At 45.5% G+C, this 19,858-nt stretch overlaps 1 protein-coding gene across 1 annotated transcript in view; it reads right to left on the bottom strand.

Annotated features, from left to right (window-relative positions):
* The window catches only part of oca2 (oculocutaneous albinism II), a 559,961-nt gene that overhangs the window by 237,507 nt on the left and 302,596 nt on the right, over positions 1-19,858 (bottom strand). Inside the window, exon 14 of the mRNA XM_038818856.1 lies at positions 17,961-18,099. Within this exon, the coding sequence (XP_038674784.1) occupies positions 17,961-18,099 (139 nt within the window). The remainder of the gene's footprint in view (positions 1-17,960; positions 18,100-19,858) is intronic.

Genomic DNA, 19,858 nt, shown 5'->3' with positions numbered 1-19,858 from the left:
TAAGTACGTACCAGTCAGGCAGGGAGGAAGGGGTCGAGCGAGGGAACCGTGGTTTACCAAAGAAGTGGAATCTCTTGTTAAGAGGAAGAAGGAGGCCTATGTGAAGATGAGGCATGAAGTTTCAGTTGGGGCGCTTGATAGTTACAAGGAAGCGAGGAAGGATCTAAAGAGAGAGCTGAGACGAGCAAGGAGGGGACATGAGAAGTCTTTGGCAGGTAGGATCAAGGAAAACCCAAAAGCTTTCTATAGGTATGTCAGGAATAAAAGAATGACTAGGGTAAGAGTAGCGCCAGTCAAGGACAGTGGTGGGAAGTTGTGTGTGGAGGCTGAGGAGATAAGCGAGATACTAAATGAATACTTTTCGTCAGTATTCACTCAAGAAAAAGATAATATTGTGGAGGAGAATGCTGAGACCCAGGCTATTAGAATAGATGGCATTGCGGTGCGTAGGGAAGAAGTGCTGGCAATTCTGGACAAGGTGAAAATAGATAAGTCCCCGGGGCCGGATGGGATTTATCCTAGGATTCTCTGGGAAGCCAGGGAAGAGATTGCTGAGCCTTTGGCTTTGATTTTTAGGTCATCATTGGCTACAGGAATAGTGCCAGAGGACTGGAGGATAGCAAATGTGGTCCCTTTGTTCAAGAAGGGGAGTAGAGATAACCCCGGTAACTATAGGCCAGTGAGCCTAACGTCTGTGGTGGGTAAGGTCTTGGAGAGGATTATAAAAGATACGATTTATAATCATCTAGATAGGAATAATATGATTAGGGATAGTCAGCATGGTTTTGTGAAGGGTAGGTCATGCCTCACAAACCTTATCGAGTTCTTTGAGAAGGTGACTGAACAGGTAGACGAGGGTAGAGCAGTTGATGTGGTGTATATGGATTTCAGTAAAGCGTTTGATAAGGTTCCCCACGGTCGGCTATTGCAGAAAATACGGATGCTGGGGATTGAGGGTGATTTAGAGATGTGGATCAGAAATTGGCTAGTTGAAAGAAGACAGAGAGTGGTAGTTGATGGGAAATGTTCAGAATGGAGTTCAGTTACGAGTGGCGTACCACAAGGATCTGTTCTGGGGCCGTTGCTGTTTGTCATTTTTATAAATGACCTAGAGGAGGGCGCAGAAGGATGGGTGAGTAAATTTGCAGACGACACTAAAGTCGGTGGAGTTGTAGACAGTGCGGAAGGATGTTGCAGGTTACAGAGGGACATAGATAAGCTGCAGAGCTGGGCTGAGAGGTGGCAAATGGAGTTTAATGTGGAGAAGTGTGAGGTGATTCACTTTGGAAAGAATAACAGGAATGCGGAATATTTGGCTAATGGTAAAATTCTTGGTAGTGTGGATGAGCAGAGGGATCTCGGTGTCCATGTACATAGATCCCTGAAAGTTGCCACCCCAGGTTGATAAGGTTGTGAAGAAGGCCTATGGTGTGTTGGCCTTTATTGGTAGAGGGATTGAGTTCCGGAGCCATGAGGTCATGTTGCAGTTGTACAAAACTCTAGTACGGCCGCATTTGGAGTATTGCGTACAGTTCTGGTCGCCTCATTATAGGAAGGACGTGGATGCTTTGGAAAGGGTGCAGAGGAGATTTACCAGGATGTTGCCTGGTATGGAGGGAAAATCTTATGAGGAAAGGCTGATGGACTTGAGGTTGTTTTCGTTAGAGAGAAGAAGGTTAAGAGGTGACTTAATAGAGGCATACAAAATGATCAGAGGGTTAGATAGGGTGGACAGCGAGAGCCTTCTCCCGCGGATGGAGGTGACTAGCACGAGGGGACATAGCCTTAAATTGAGGGGTAATAGATATAGGACAGAGGTCAGAGGTGGGTTTTTTACGCAAAGAGTGGTGAGGCCGTGGAATGCCCTACCTGCAACAGTAGTGAACTCGCCAACATTGAGGGCATTTAAAAATTTATTGGATAAGCATATGGATGATAAGGGCATAGTGTAGGTTAGATGGCCTTTAGTTTTTTTTTCCATGTCGGTGCAACATCGAGGGCCGAAGGGCCTGTACTGCGCTGTATCGTTCTATGTTCTATGTTCTAAACAAACCATTGTTTGCAGCAAACTATCCAGTCTTCAGTACAGTGATCATCGACATAGGTACCACCATTACACTTGAGATCACCACCCACCAGGTACGTGGTACATACCCGTGCAACTCGGCCAACATTTCTACCTAATACGCTGCAGAAAAGGATGTCCCGAAGCGTATATTGGCGAAACCATGTAGTGGCTACGACAACTGATGAACGGACATTGGACGACAATCGGCAGGCAGGAATGTTCCCTTCTAGTCAGGGAACACTTCAGCAGTCAAGGGCATTCAGCCTCCGATCTTCGGGTAAGCGTTCTCCAAGGCGGCCTTCAGGACACGCGACAACGCAGAACAGCCGAGCATCTTTGCATCTTTGATTTTGTCTGTATATGTGATTCTGGAATCCACCTCTTCATTCACCTGAGGAAGGAGCTGTGCTCCGAAAGCTAGTGATTTGAAACAAACCTGTTGGACTTTAACCTGGTGTTGTAAGACTTACTGTGCTCACCCCAGTCCAACGCCGGCATCTCCACATCATGGCTACTAAAGCTGTGATCAAGGAGTCGTAAAAGTGAGATAATCATTGATTTTAATCATTGATGGCGAATGGAATATCGTTAATGTTTCGAAGATTCTCTGGGGTGTATATAATTTATGAGGGATTGTGTTCAGTCACAGCTAAGCAGGTCATGGGGCATCTTAATGGGAGAAACCAGGTCTGTCTGTAGTTTTGCAGTCTGCTATGGGATTTTAAGATGAACAGTAATTTGGCATGGGATTGCAGTCTGACAAGACAGAAGGATTTTTAGGTTATTCCTGAAAGGGTCTCTCTCTTAAGATCAGAGAAGGTAGGAAACTGATTGTTAGCTTTATTTATAAGTGGCATTTGAACTGTATTGGGTTGCTTAATTGAAATGTATAGTGGCAGGGGTAGGCAGGAGTTAAAGTTTTGTCTTCCTTTTGAAATGAAAAATGAAATGAAAATCGCTTATTGTCACAAGTAGACTTCAATGAAGTTACTGTGAAAAGCCCCTAGTCGCCACATTCCGGTGAGGCTGTTACGGGAATCGAACCGTGCTGCTGTTCTGTTTTCAAAGCCAGTGATTTAACCCAGTGTGCTAAACAGCCCCTTTTATTTAAGATTGGTTAATTGGAGAGTTATTATTGTGTTGCTAATGTGATTAATTCTTTGTGCAAATTAAAGTTGGTTTTAACATAAAAGAAAGTTATTGGTCAGTATTATCACACCTGTGGTTTACTACTCTCCCCTCAGTCTTCCAAATTGAAAGTTGTTGATATTCCAGTACAGTCCTAGCACAATATTGAGGAAATTAATAGCATTGCGTAGGGATCATGAAAGGATAATTGTGCTGCACACCAGCCACTGGAATATATCGTGCATCATCATGCGACGCTGAGCCTCCCTGGCCCACGCATCCCCCAGAACACCAGACTGAATCTATACTCTCATGAAATGAAGCCTCATTTGTAAATTACTAGACAGTTTTGTTTATCAGCGATGAAAATTCAGCTCAGTATCGCCTGTCAGTTTGGGGCGACTAGTGCCACCATGGCTCCAAAATACCATCCCTGGCACATGCCTGCACTTCAGGCATGACCCAAGCTCACCAGGCTAAATCGCTGGCTTTTAAAGCAGACCAAGCAGGCCAGCAGCACGGTTCGATTCCCGTACCAGCCTCCCCGAACAGGCGCCGGAATGTGGCGACTAGGGGCTTTTCACAGTAACTTAATTGAAGACTACTTGTGACAATAAGCGATTTTCATTTCATTTTGGGTAGTCAATAGCATAAATTTTAGGCTTGTGTGCCAGAGTCAGCAGATCATGTCGGCTGATCGTGGTGAAAGTCAGCGTGGAAGTGAATACCAGTCCTGCCATTTTCAACCTCGCCACTCCAGCTAATGTCCTCTTGTAAATACGGACAGCTGAACGCAAACTCAGTAGCATGAAGAGCCTCCCAGCATTGGCGTTGAAAGGGAACATGGGCCATAAGACCATTGGTGCAGAAGTAGGCCATTTAGCCCATCGAGTCTGCTCCGCCATTCAATGGGATCTGATGTGATAATCCTCAACTTCACTTTCAAATCTTACTCCGTAACCTTTGATTCCCATTCAGGACTACTTTCTGGTTCATTGCTTGTTCATTTCTCCTGACTCCCGGATGAGTTTGTAGAAGTGTTTGTAGATGGTTCGCAGAGTTGATTGAAGTTGCTGAATGGAGCATTGCTGTACATGGACAAGGCTTGTCCTCAATCATGGGTGATGTAGTCATCAGCCCCCTTGAAAGGGAAATGGAGCAGATACAGCACATATTCAAAAAAAATGTTCTCCGAGGAACGGGAAGGAGGTCATTCAGCAGGAGGCTTTATTCACCCAGCATCTTCCGGTAATAACTCTCTCCCACAACCAAAGCCAGGAGCAGTTCTGCATTTTACATAGGAAGTTTTCACAGAAACCGGCTGGTTTAGCACACTGGGCTAAATCGCTGGCTTTTAAAGCAGACCAAGGCAGGCCAGCAGCACGGTTCAATTCCCGTACCAGCCTCCCCGAACAGGCACCGGAATGTGGCGACTAGGGGCTTTTCTCAGTAACTTCATTTGAACTTTACTTGTGACAATAAGCGATTTTCAAGGATGCAAGTAACATTCGCGCCGCACACATTCCAATCAATCACCATCTCCAACAAGAGAGGATCTAGCCATCATCCCTCGACATTCAATGGCATTACCATCATGGAATCTTCCACTGTCAACATCCTGGGAGTTACCACTGACCAGAAACTGAACTGGACTAGCTATATAAATACTGTGGCTACCCGAGCAGGTCAAAGGCTAGAAATCCTGTGGTGAGTAACCAACCTCCTGAATCCCCAAAGCCTGTCCACCATCTACAATGCGCAAGGGAGAAATGTGATAGAATACTCTGAACTTGCCTGGATGAGTGCAGTATCTAACAACACCCAAGTAGTTCGACAACATCCAGCACTAAGCAGACAGATTAAATGGCAGCCCTTCCACAAACATTCACTCCCTCCACTACCAACGAACAGTGGTAGCAGTGTGTACCATCAACAAGATGCACTGCAGGAACTCACCAAGGTTCCTTAGGCAGCATATTCCAAACACAGAACCGCTACCATCTAGAAGGACAAGGGCAGCAAACACATGGAACCTCACCACAGGGAAGTTCTCGTAGAATCATAGAATCCATACAGTACAGAAGGAGGCCATTCAGCCCAATAAATCTGCATCGACCCTCTGAAAGAGCACACTACCTCAGCCCACTTCCCCGCAAACCCATAACCCCACCTAACCTTTGGACACTAAGGGCCAATTTATCATGGCCAATCCACGTAACCTGCACATGTGTAGTCTGTGGAAGGAAATTGGAACACCCGGAGTAAACCTACGCAGAAAGGGGGAGAATGTGCAAACTCCACAGAGAGTTACCCAAGGTCGGGATTGAACCTGGATCCCTGGTGCTGTGAGGCAGCAGTGCTATCCACTGTGCCACCCTGCCACCCTGAAGCCACGCATCATCCTACCTTAGATATATATTCCCATTCTTTCATTGGCGTTGGGTCAAAATCCTTGAATTCCCTCTCTAACATCCACTTCCTCTTCCTAGGCAGTCCTTCGAAGTCAAGGATGACTTGCTTCCGCACTAAAAATGAGTTGTCAGGTGACTGAGGAGTCCGCTGCGTGACCTACAGTCTCTGGCACAGGTGGGGAAGACGGTGGTTGGAGGAACGGGTGGGCGGGGTGCCTGGGTTGCCACTTTCTCTCGGCGATGAAACACGAGATGTTCAGCTCCTTCCCGGATGCTTTTCCTCCATTTTGGGTGGTCTTCGGCCAGGGATTCCCAGGCTTTGGTAGGGACTTTGCATCTTTTCAAGGAGGCTTTGAAGGTGTCCTTGAAGTGTTGCCTCTGCCCTCCTGGGCATCGCTTGCCATGTTGAAGAGAGTAGAGTGCGTCTTTCGTGTCAGGCATGTGGATGATGTGGCCCGCCCAGCAGAAGCAGAGTCAATACTTCGATGCTGGGGATGATGTCCTGAGCGAGAACACTGATGAAGGTGAAACTATCCTGCCAGTGGATTTGCAGGATGTTGCAGATGCAACGCTGGTGGTACTTCTCCAGGTGCTTGTTGTACACAATCCATGTCTCTGAGCCATATACGAGGGCAGATATCACTACTGCTCCATAGACCATGAACTTGGTGCCAGGTCGTAGGTCTTCAAACACTCTCCTCCTTGGGCGGCTGAAGGCTGGGCTGGCACATTAAAAGTGGTGTTGAACTTTGTCAGCAATGTCTGTTCTTGTTGACAGTGGTCTCCCAAGGTATGAAAAGTGGTCCATGTGGTCCAAGGCCTCGTGCTGGATTTTGATAACCATGGGGGTAGTGCTGTGTGACGGGGGCAGGTTGTGAGAAGACCTTTGCCTTACGTACGTTTAGTGTAACGCCCATGCTCTCATACGCCACAGTGAAGGTGTTGACGACGGCTTGGTGCTCGGCTTCCAAGTGTGCGCTGGCGCATGCACCATCTGCACACTGTCGTTCAATGACAGAAGATGGGACGACCTTGGATTTGGGCTTTGGTGCCAGAGGCTGAACAGATTCCCATTTGTTCTGTAGTTTAGTTCCACTCCTGCAGGGACCTTGGGGAGGGTGAGATGGAGCATTGCAGCAATAAAGATCAAGAAGAGCTTCAGTGCGATGACGCAGCCTTGCCCAACCTCAGTCCGAACGTGAATTCTGTCTGTGGTGGATCTGTTGGCAACAAACTTTTGGGGGGAGTCAGGATTCAGGAGGATGCTTTCTAATACCTTGAAGGTGGCAGTGTCCAAGGCCTTTCCGTGGTCAAGAAGGCTTGTTTCAGAGTTGGTGCCGTTTCCTGCATTTCCCTTGTAGATGTTGTGTGGTGAAGATCATGCCTGAGGTGCCCCTTAGTGGGCATAATCCACATTGGGCCTTTGGGAGGAGCTCTTCAGCCACAGGGGGGGAAGACGATTAAGGAGGATTCTTGGGATGCTCTTCCCTGTGGCCGATAGCAAGGAAATTCCTCTGTAGTTACTGTAGTTGACTTGGTATCAGTACCTGGGGCGAGGGTGTTACCATGAGGCCTTGCACTTTTCTTTCAGACAGAACAAATGTTGGATATAAAAAAGGCCATATTCTAGGCATTTTCTCAGGAGCAGGATACGATTAGTGTTGAATTTCCCCACCCCGGCTGCTGTTGGATTTCCCCACCTCTCTCTGCTGATTACCTCTCCCCAGAGCTCTGTGTCCTATCCAACTCTGACATTGAAGTCACCGAGGAGGATCAGCTTGTTTCACTTCGGGACTCGGGCCTAGGATTGTTTGAGGCTGGAGTAAAATTTCTCTATGGGCTTGACTGAAGCTTCCAGTGTTGGGGCACATACACGGAGGACTGCAACACACTGGTTCTGGGCTAGGATGAGCTGACGGGTCTTGAGGCGTTTGTTTGTCCTGCTAGGGAAATCTCTGCGACAGCCAACTGGCATTTTCACAGTAACTTCATTGCAGTGTTAATGTAAGCCTACTTGTGACGGGATAGTAAGGGCGGCACAGTAGCACAGTGGTTAGCACTGTTGCTTCACAGCGCAAGGGCCCTGGGTTTGATTCCCGGCTTGGGTCACGGTCTGTGCAGAGTCTACACATTCTCCCAGTGTCTGCGTGGGTTTCCTCCGGGTGCTCCGGTTTTTTCCCAGAAGTCCCGAGACATGGTTGTTCAATGAATTGGACATTCTGAATTCTCCTCAATGTATCCGAACAGGCGCCGGAGTGTGGCGACCAGAGGATTTTTCACTGTAACGTCATTGCAGTGTTAATATACACCTATTTGTGACACTAATAAAGATGATTATTATTATTCATGCTTTATGTCCTCCTCCATCTGCATTTCACTCTCCTGCACCAATGTTTGACTGGATGGCAGCTTTTCGGTGTCTGAAAGGAGAAAGGCACTGGGGTACATTTGAAGTGAGGGAAGATGAGGGATGGGGGGGAAGCAAGGAATGCCTATTTACGCCCTGTGCAGCTTGTAAATCAGGAGACATTGGTCGCAATTCTCCGCCCACTGGAATTCTCTGTTCCCGCCAACAGCTCACCTCTGCCCGAGGGTTTCTTCAATGGGAAATCACATTGACAAGCGGCGGGAAGATAGAATCCCTCCACCAGCGAATGGCCAGCCGCTGAGAAACATGCGACTGGGGGACCAGAGAATCCAGCCCATTGTGGGAGGAGGAGGATGAGGAACGTGAAAAGCTGGATTAAGTCAGACCTTCCAGTCATCTTCTGTGGTTTCTGCTGCACTATTGGCCACGGCTTTGGTCATTCCCACTCCAGTGAATCCGAGCAGCATCATCTCTATGGGGTTGACCACTGACCATCATGTCCGTCTCCCATTGGTTAGGTGCTGCTGCCTCCAGATATGCTGCATCTTGTGTCCCACAAGAGCAGCGGATGTATGTCAATGAATGTGAGGCAACGTGTAGGTGATGTTCCTGTCATACTTGAATAGCTGACAGTGTGCAAGGTGGCACATTTAAGTGTGAGGGTTGCAGGAGTCCTATTGTGTGAGGATGATGGCCTAATTCTGCTCGATGTCTTCTGGTCTTCTGATAAGGCGAAGCTATGTATGTTGTGCTTGATGTCATGCTTTATAAAGAATATTGGTAGGTGATTGAAGTGGGTGTAGTGAACAGAGCAGTATGTGGTGCTGGTGGCTCATTTCTAACAATGCTGGGCTAGATTCTCCAGCAGCGGGATGCTCCATTTTGCCGGCAGCCAAGGGGTTTCCTGACGTCGTGGGGCTGCCCCACAATGGGAAACCCCATTGACCAGCCGCCGGAACAGAGCATCCCGCCGATGGAGTGAAGCTCTTTGAAGGTGCCTTCACTGACCTTGACTACTCACGTGAGATCATTCAACTTCTTCTTATGTTGTTTTAATATTCTCGAGACTAGACTGATTGCATCGACAATGATGGCAATCTGCTCCCACTGCCTCCCTTCCCACTCCCTATCTCCCTGTGGGTAGAGTACCACTCTCCTCCTGTCCACCCTCTTCACCAAGGCTTCCATTCCTGCTGTTCCTCCTGCTCTTCCCCAGTCACGTTTAGCAGCTGCTGCAGCCGATATGCATTAAGCTGGCTTTAAGTAGGTAAATGGCGCTAAGCTTGTGCAAACTCTGTTCTCCTGCTGAGGCAGCGCCTTTAGTGCTGGGCTGCCTGCTATTCATTATAAATGAACAGTCAGCGAGTAGTTTGAGTGCTGCTTGCTTGTAACGAACAGGCGGGCATCGTGATCCCTGCACCCATTATGAAGACTTACAGAATCTTTCACCTAAAAGCATTCTCTCTATGCAAAGTAGTAAAGATGTCCTTTGCTGCTTTCTCTCCAAATATAGATAAAAGCAGAGGCTCACTTCTTTAAAAAAAATATCAGCTTGACTCAGTGAAAGCACTTTCATCACAGAGTCAGAAGGTTATGGATTCAGGTTCCACTCAATGGCCGAAACACACAATATAAGCTGACACTTTAGTGTATTGTTAAGGACTGGCAGACGAGACCTTAAATCAACACCTCTTTTCAGAACAATGTCAAAATTCCATGTCATTATTTTGTGAAGAGCAACTGAGCTCTTTTGCTATAGAACATAGAACAGTACAGCACAGAACAGGCCCTTCGGCCCTCAATGTTGTGCCGAGCCATGATCACCCTACTCAAACCCACATATTCACCCTATACCCGTAACCCAACAACCCCCCCCCTTAACCTTACATTTATTAGGACACTACGGGCAATTTAGCATGGCCAATCCACCTAACCCGCACATCTTTGGACTGTGGGAGGAAACCGGAGCACCCGGAGGAAACCCACGCACACAGGGGGAGGACGTGCAGACTCCACACAGACAGTGACCCAGCCGGGAATCGAACCTGGGACCCTGGAGCTGTGAAGCATTTATGCTAACCACCATGCTACCCTGCTGCCCCTGGTCAACTTTATCTCTCAATTGTCACCAGCAAAGTAGGTTAACTGTTCATTGATCTGATTGCTGTGAGAGATTTTGGTTGCCGCATTCACCTACATACCAACAGTAAGAAGTCTAACAACACCAGGTCAAAGTCCAACAGATTTCTTTGGAGTCACTAGCTTTCGGAGTGCAGTTCCTTCGTCAGGTGAACAAAGAGGTGGGTTCCACAAACTCATATACAGACAAAGTCAATGATGCAAGATGATACTTTGAATGCAGTTTTTGCAGGTAATTAAGTCTTTACAGGTCCAGATGGTGCGACTGGGGAGAAGGATATTCACAGGTTAAAAAGTGTGAACTGTATCAAGCCAGGACAGTTGGTAGGATTTTGAAAACCCAGGCCAGATGGTGGGGGGTGAATGTAATAAGACATGAATCCAAGGTCCCGGTTGTGGACGTACTCATGCATGCGGAACCTGGCTATCAGTTTCTGCTCGGCGATTCTGCGTTGTCGCTTGTCCTGAAGGCCGCCTTGGAGAACGCTTACCCGAAGATCAGAGGCTGATGACTGCTGAAGTGTTCCCCGACTGGAAGGGAACATTCCTGCCTGGTGACTGTCATGCAATGTCCGTTCATTCGTTGTTGCAGCACCTGCATGGTCTCGCCAATGAACCATGCCTCGGGGCATCCTTTCCTGCAGCGTATGAGGTAGACAACGTTGGCCAAGTCACATGAGTATTGGTGGGTAGTGTTCTCACGTGTAATGGTGGTATTCATGTCAATGATCTGGCATGTCTTGCAGAAATTGCAATGGCAGGGTTCTGTGGTGCCGTGGTCGCTGTTCTGAAGGCTGGCAAGTTTGCTGAGAATAATGGTCTGCTTGAGGTTGCACAGTTATTTGAAGAGAAGTAGTGGGGGTGTGGCGATGACCTTGGCAAGATGTTCGTCTTCATCGATGACGTGTTGAAGGCTGCGAGAAGATGTTGTATTTTCTCCAGTCCGGGGAATTACTGGACAACGAAGGGTACTCTGCCGGTGGTGTGACGTGTTTGTCTTCTGAGGAGGTCATTGCAGTTTTTTGCTGTGGTGTGTTCGAACTGCCGACCGATGAGTCAAGCGCCATATCCAGTTCTTACGAGGGCGTCTTTCAGAATCTGTAAATGTCTTACTTTCCTCCTCATCTGAGCAGATCCTCTGTATACGGAGGGCTTGTCCATAGGGGATGGCTTCTTTAATGTGTTTAGGCTCCACTACATACCAACAGTAACAGCACTTTAAAAAATAATTCCTTGACTTTGAAATGCTTCAGGAAATCATGAAGGCAGCAAAAGCATTCTATAAATGCAAGTCCTTTTCTTCAAGCAATGACCCTGCTGGTCCAAATGACCTGAAACAGAGTTTTGTTGCTGATTGCAATCATAAGTTCATAAGTTGTTCGTTCATAAATCACTGAAAGCTAACAGTCAGTTGCAATGAGTTATTAGGAAGGTAAATGGTATGTTAGCCTTTATTGCGAGGGGATTTGAGTGCAGGAGTATGGAAATCTTGCTACAGTCGTATAGAGCCTCGGTGAGACCACACCTGGAGTGTAGTTTCAGATTTGGTCTCCTTACCTCAGGAAGGGAGTGCTGACCCTTAAGAGGGGCTGCCACAAAAGGTAGACCAGACTCATCATGGGTTTGTCTTTTGGGGAAAATATTGAGGGGACTGGGCCTGTATTCTTCAGAGTTCAGAAGAATAAGAGGTGATCTCATTGAAGTTACAAAATTCTTTCAGGGCTCAACAGATGCAGGAAGGATGTTTCCCCTGGTTGGGGAGCTCAAGAAGCAGGGGACTCAGTCTCAGAATAAGAGGTACGCCAAGGAAAGAAATAAGGAAGAATTTCTTCGGTCAGAAGGTGGTGAATCTTTTGAATTCTCCTCCCCAGAAGGTCGTGGAGGCTCAACCGTTGATGTTCAAAGCAGAGGCTGATAAATTTCTAGATACCAATGACATTGAGGAATATGTGGATAATGAGGGAAGGTGGCATTGAGATAGAAAATTAGTCTTGATCTAGTTTAATAGCGGAACAGGCTCAAGGGGCAAAATGTCCTCCCCCTGCTCCTATGCTCCTTTGGAACTACCTTGAATTAAGCAAAAAAAATCAATATAATCCAAATAATGGGGTTCTCTTGGAACCAATGAGGACCACAGACAATAAGTAACCCTCAAACTTCTCAAAGATATCAGACACAGCAGGCTATCCAACCCATGAAACCAAAATAAAAGCAAAATACCACAGATGCTGCAAATCCAAAATAAAAACAGAAAATTCAGGAAAAATCCACAAGTTTGTACGGAGAGGGAAACAGAGTTAACATTTTGAGTCCATGTGACTCTTTATAAAGAGGGAGAAATGTGGTGGATTTTATACTGTTTAAGAGGAAGCGGAGCAGGTGGAGCAACATAGAACGGCAGGTATAGGTGGGGGTTCAGGAGGGAATTGACAAAGATGTCATGGAACACAAGTGAATGAGAGTGTCAATGGTAGTGTTAAAGACTGGAAAAGGTGCTGATAGTGGCATAAAGGTCAAGTAGCAGAACGTGTTAATGGCAGAACAAGGGTCAGCGCTCTCTGAAAACAAAACTTATCAACAAGTAATAGATGGTCCTGTGGGAAAGTTGGATTTTAAAAAGGGTCAACATGGAGGAGAAAGTTCATGTTCCGAAGTTGTTGGACTCAACGTAAAGTCCGAAAGGCTGTAAGATGCCTAATCGGATGGGATGATGTTGTTGCTCCAGTTTGTGCACGGCTACACAGGAGCATTACATCAGGCCAAGGAAGCCGATGTGAGCATAAGGGCAAGATGCTGAGTTGAAATGGCAAATGACCAGAAAGCTGAGGTCATCTAGTCTGCATTTAGTGTCCCCAATGTAGAGGAGACCACATTGGGAGCAGCGAATATTGTAGACCTAATTGAAGGAGGTGCAAACGAAACACTGCTTCACCAGAAAGGAGTGTTTGTGACCTTGGATGTTGAGGAGAGAGGAGGTCAAGGGATGGGAAGGTGCTGTGGGAAAGGCAACACTCTCCATCCTTTCCTTGATCTCTCTGTCTCCAATTACAGCGATGGGCTGACCACCAATATTTATTACAAGCCCACCATCTCCCACAGCAACCTCAAATACAGCTCCTGACACCTCACTTCCTGTAAGGGGTTAAGCAGCGATTCCCTTGCATCTCCTTCAATATAGTCAACTGTATTCGCTACTCCTAATGTGGTCTCCTCTATATTCGGAAGACTAAATTCAGACTGGGTGATTGCTTTGGGGGTCACCTTCGCTCAATCCACAATCATGACCCCGGCCTCCCTGTCACTTGCCATTTCAACTCATCAACCTGCTCCCATGCCCGTCCTTAGCATGCTACAATGTTCCAATGATGCCCACCACAAACTGGAGAACTGCACGTCGTCTTCCAATTAGGCACATTGCAGTCTTCTGCACTTAACATTGAGTTCAAAAACTTCAGACCATGAAATTTCTCCTCCATGTTGACCCTTTTGTAATCTCCCACCACAGGGCCATCTGTCACTTGTTCTTTCATTCTGCTTACACAGCGCTTACCCTTGTTCTGCTATGAAGATGTTCTGCTATTTGACCTTAATTCCACTATCAGCACCTCTTCCAATCTTTAACATTACCACTGAAACTCTCTTTGTCTTGAATTTCATGACTTCTTTGGATGGATGGATTTGTTTGGACGGATTTGTTTATTGTCACGTGTACCGAGGTACAGTGAAAAGTATTTTCTGCGAGCAGTTCAAACAGATCATTTAGTACATGAAAAGAAAACTGTTATGGGCCAAGGTTTAGAGAACCCCAAAGTGTATCATGGAGTTCACCTGACCCACAACTTCTACTAGATTGTGGTTATGGGGAACACACGGCCCACTCTACAGGGGTGGTACAGCAGAAATGGAAAAGTATTTTTTAAAGCAAAACAATGTTTATTCTATGAACTCAAGTTAACCTTTTTAAAACATACAATGACCATCTTAGCAACCATCAATTCAAATATAACCCCCAAAGAATACAACACTACGTAATCCTTAAGCTGTCCTTTTAACATCCATAAGACTTTTTAAAAAACCTTTAAAACGAAGCACATCAGGTTAAAGTCACTACTGACAGCCGTTATTAGTTTTAAATCACCAAAGGATCGATTTACAGTCGTTAGATTACAGAGAGAGAGAGACTCATACACCTTCTGGCTGTGACTGCAGCTATCCAGCTCTGAAAACGAAACTAAAACACACCCTGCAGCAAACAGCCTAAAACGTAAGTAAAAAACTGACAGACAGCCCAGCTCCACCCATAGTCTGACATCACTGATAAACACCCTTTTCTTAAAGGTACATTTCTTAAACACCCATTTCTTAAAGGTACTCTCACATGACAAAACAAAAATACATAATAGGGCAATAGGGCAACACAAGGTACACAATGTAAAAACATAGACACTGGCATCGGTGGAGCATACAGGAATGTAGTATTAATCAGGTCAGTCCATAAGAGGGTTGTTTAGGACTCTGATAACAGTGAGGAAGAAGCTGTTTTTGAATCTGTTTGTGTGTGTTCTCAAACTTTTGTATCTCCCGCCCATGAACCAAGTTGGAAGAGTGAGTCAGCCGGATGGGAGGTGTCTTTGTTTAGGCAGCGGGAGGTGTAGTTAGAGTCAATGCATGGGACGCAGGTTCATCTGGTGAACTGGGCTGTGTTCACGACTCCCTGAAGTTTCTTGCCGTCTTGGGCCGAGCAGTTGCCATACCAGGCTGTGATGCAGCCAGATAGGATGCTTTCTATGGTGCATCTGTAAAGGTTGGTAAGGGTTAATGTGGACATGTCGAATTTCCTTAGTTTCCTGAGGAGGTATAGGTGCTGTTGTGCTTTCTTGGTGATAGCATCGACGTGGGTAGACCAGAACAGATTTTTGGTGATGTGCATAACTCTCGTCATATCTCCTCATATCTTGTCATATCTTCGTCATATATCTCTCAAGCTTCCATCTATCCCTGGCCTTCTATTGTGTTCCACCTACTCTACCACTCCAACTGTATAAAATCCATCGCATTTCTCCCTCTCTGTCGCCCTGAAGAAACAACCTTTCTCTCTCCACAGATGCTGCCAGACCTGCTGAGTTTTCCCAGCATTTTCTGTTTTCTTCCATGAAATCAAAAGCCTTCAGGTTATAAGTGCTCCACCTTCTACATGTGTGAGAACAGAAGAACAATAACCTCCTCATGCAAACGACACACTGAGAGTGGCTGGAAGGCAGGTAAGTTAGTAAATGCAAGGGCTCTGTGCACTCAAACAAGGAGCACCTTCGACTCATCAGGGGGAAACTCATCGCCGTCTGTGCAAAAACTCAGGTAAGGGTTTTAACCACAATTTTCCCAGAGAGGGAGGGAAGCCCCAATCAATGTGGTGTCAAACATCATTTACCTTCACCTCTTTCATAGCTCCCCTCACTTTCAGGCAGGATGACAGACGTAAATTCGCTCAGTACTTTCATCATAAACACTTTGGACCTTGTGAAATCTACCACATCAAGACTTTCTGAACTCTAATTTCATGACAGTTTAGAAAAACACCGCTTCTGACTGTTAAGCTTTTTAGTCTCCACATGTCCTTTCCAGAAACAGAGCATAAAAGTTAAAAGCTCAGCACAGGCAAAAAATCCATTTTATATAACATAACGAAGGAACTCATGAAGGTGTTCATACGGACGTGGTTTAGCCTTGTGTATCAGCTGGGGCTTAGCTGGTAGCACTCTCATCTCGAAATCACAAAGGTTCTGAGTTCAAATCCCACTCCAGGGCTTGAGCGCAAAAAACAAGACTGACACTCGGCAGTACCGAGGGAATGAAATGGTTGGAGGTGCTGGCCGGAATTCACCGGCCATTCGCTGACAGCGGCATTCTCTGGTCCCACGGGCATCGTACTCCCCGCCCATAGATTTCCTGGTGACATGGGGTGGGCTTCAATGGAATTCCCATTGATGGGAATAGGGAATCCCGCCACCAGCAAATGGCGCGCTGTCTCCTGCCGACGAAAAACCCACGCGTGGGGGCCCGGAAAATTCCGCCCGCTGTCTTTTGGATGCGACAAGAAATCAAGGCCTTGTCTTCCAGTGGATGTAAAAGGTCCCATGGCATTCCTTTCAGGAAGAGCAGCAGAGTTAACCCTGGTACTTTGCTCAATATTGATCCCACAATCGACATGACAAAAAAAGAACAGATTATCTGGCCATAAACATGTTACTGGTTGTTGGAATCTGCTGTGTGCAAATTGGATGCTGTATTTCCCACATTAAAATAGTGACTAGAACTCAAAAAGAACATGATTGGCTGTAAAGAGATATCTGGCAGTTGTGAAAAAGGTATTTTCTTTTATAAATTTCAAGTACCCAATTCATTTTTCCAGTTAAGGGGAAATTTAGCGTGGCCAATCCACCTAGCCTGCACATCTTTTGGGTTGTGGGGGCGAAACCCACGCAAACACGGGGAGAATGTGCAAACTCCACACGGACAGTGACCCAGAGCCGGGATCGAACCTGGGACCTCGGCCCCGTGAGGCAACAGGGCTAACCCCACTGCGCCACCGTGCTGCCAATGAAAAAGGTGATATAAATGCAAGCCTTCCTTTTCTTATTTTAATAAAAGTGGCCAGCTGTTTACTTTAACATTTTCAGTAAAATGCCACGTGAATTCGAAGTGAATGTGAATGGCCAGAGTACAATCTAAATTCACACCAATGCTTAAATCCTGGATCAGGGTCCAACCTGATTCCGGAGTGGAGTAAAATCAGACCTTGGATGAGATTTCTGACGGGGAGTTAAAATCAGCCCCTTGACTCCAGGCTTAAATGACGGCTTCTGAAATGTCAGTTCAAAGGAAAACGATTTTCGCCCAGCACTACATTTGTCGAGCAGAATAAACCACACAAAAAGTGCAGAGCTGCACAACATGCTCCCTGAAACCCAAACTCATTCTATTCCTGTGACCGATGTAACGTTTTGAATACTACAAATCTGGACAGTGAAAACACGAAGTGAGTGTTTGCTGACTAAATGGGGTTTGGGGTAAGATCTGCGAATGGAAAAAGAAACGTTGGGCAGAATAAATCTTTTTTTAAATGGAAACAAAACATGGAAATAAAACTAAGAAAAAATACTCGATGCCAAAGATTTGTATGTGATTGTGCAGACTTACTCGACGGACGTTACAGGGAACACAATCAAAGTGACCTATTCTTAGCTATTCGAGAAGGTTAAGCTGCCATACATACATATATTCTCTTAACCACTATGGACGATGAAAAAGATGGGGAAAATAAACTGAAATCTGAAAAGAAAATAGTCAATTCTGAAAATATATAGCCAGAAGATCAGCGCTTGAAAGAGAAAATAGATGAATCTTTGGGAGGGGCAAATGCCCCCAGAGATAAAGGAAGTTGGAAGAGTGAGTAAGCTGGGTGCAGACAAGAGTAAGGAAGTAGTCATTCCTTATCCTTTAAATTTAAATAGCTGAATCACTAATCATCACAAAGCATAAACTGTGTCAAAATCTGTCTTTTAATTTAGTGGACTGGAATAAATTATCCAGTTGTGTGGCCAGTTAAGTACCTGTGATACTTTTGGGTTAAAGCTTAGGTAGAGTGAACACCGATACAATAAATATTGAGTGAATGATTAATTTACACTCCTTGCCCCTTGGAATTCACAGGGTCTGCATCAGTTCCAACTTGAAATGGTTAAATCGTTAAAAAAATTCCATCCCTGAAACACAGCAGATTTTGCAGGTCATGTCATCGCAAATTATTCATCATTCATGTTAACAAAGTTGAAAAGAATTGTATTACTTTATTTCGTAGCGCCTGATTGGAGACAATGATGACATTTGGTGGATCCCCAACTGCGGTGGCTGCTCCGCCGATGTTCGTGAAGACAATTTCCGCAATAAGTACATGCCTGGGGTCCAAATTGAGCACTTCACATAACCTGCCGGAGACATAATAGCATCAGGATGCGTGAGTCTAAATTAAGCTGGCTTTGGAAACACCGTCCCAACCTCAAACACACCACCCCACCCCCCTCCAAAACTATAGTGAGGAAAACAACTGTCGGCTCCAGAGATTCCAGTATTGTGCAGACTGGGATCCAATAGAGATGCATAATGGATAATTGATGATTAGTTCAAGAACTTTCAATGTTTACTGTAGCAAATTGCCACCTCCCATTCTGAAGACACTGCTTGTGAACAAAATTCCATAAACCAGTACCTCAACTATACTTTATGTGTGAGTGTTGTTACGATCCCAGTTGATGTTATAACTGGATGGGAATATCCCAAAATGGAACACTGACTCAAAAGACAGTCACTTATTTTTAATAAAGTGTGGAGGAACAGAGTCACAGGACCACAAATTAGTTGTAACAACAAGGGAAAAACATTTATTAAAGACGAACAAATTGGATGATACAATATTACTTTACCCCCCCCCCCCCCTTAGCTTAACAATTGCACACAGGTTTTATGGTGAACACAGATTACAAACTACATCCTACCTACAATGGTCTCAGTAATAGAAAATCCCTTTTAAGCACACAAGATGTCTGTGGGCAAATACACTCTCCACTCTGAACCCCAAGTGAATATTTGTGGATGTCTCCCCAGAATCCCCCCCCCGATGATTGTCAAATGAGAGTTTCCACATTCCACTCCCAAAAACATGCTTTGGAATCTTCTCTCGTAATAATATCACTTCCCCTCATGCCATGTGAGTGTACCTTTAAGAAAGGTTTATTCTCTTATCATGTGACTTAAAGCAATTGTGAGCAATTATCACTGCAATCAAGACAAAGAAGTCCTAAAGGGGTTAGTGTAAAACCCTGGAGTGGATTCACTGTTAAAGGTTTAGTGGAAGTTTTGTTTAGAAAATATGGTTGGATTTTACCCTTCCAGGCACAGATTAAATTAAACCCACTTAAAATGCTCTTATTTTGAATGTTAATCAATGCAAATATAAATTCCTTAATACTATATTTGTTTTCCTTAGAGTAACAGAGGTATTCAACAGACTATCCTTTCCCTGGAGGAACCAAGTCACAACTCTGTCCTTCTCTAATCCACTACCTATTAAAGCACGCAGATTTGATGGCAAAGATCAGACGGTACAGCAGAGGATATTATAGAATTGTACAATAATAGAATGGCTACAACACACAAGTGGCCCATTTGGCCTCTCACATCTGTGCCAGCTCATGACCAGAACTCAGCTACTCCCTCTCACACACCCTTTTCTCCATAGCCCTGCAATGTTTTTTTTGTCCTCCAGGTGCTTATCCTTCTGAATAAGCTTATCTTCTGAAAGCCAATATTAAATCTGCCCATCCAGAGTCAAGTCAATAAATTACAGATCCTAACCATTCACTGTAAAGAAAGATTTTCCTTACATTGCCAATCACCTTCCGTCGATGCCCCCTGGTTCACGACCGTTTGGCCAATGGAATGTTTCACCTTATCTAATTGGTCCAGGCCTCTCATAATTTTGAACAGCTCGATTGGATCTTCCCTTAACCTACTGTTCTCTGAGGGGATCAACCCCAAATTTTCAAACCGGCCCCTTCATCCCACTTTGCAGATCTTAATGACACTCTGTCTAAAGTCATCATATCCATCCCAAATTGTGGTGCTCAGAATTGGGCACAATATTCCAGTCGATCCCGAACCAATGTTTTATAAAGGTTCTTAATAACC

This window comes from Scyliorhinus canicula, chromosome 14 (assembly GCF_902713615.1).
Source record: "Scyliorhinus canicula chromosome 14, sScyCan1.1, whole genome shotgun sequence".
Taxonomy (NCBI): domain Eukaryota; kingdom Metazoa; phylum Chordata; class Chondrichthyes; order Carcharhiniformes; family Scyliorhinidae; genus Scyliorhinus; species Scyliorhinus canicula.
The sequence above is the reverse complement of the archived record's forward strand: the minus strand, read 5'-3'. Positions and strand labels throughout refer to the sequence as shown.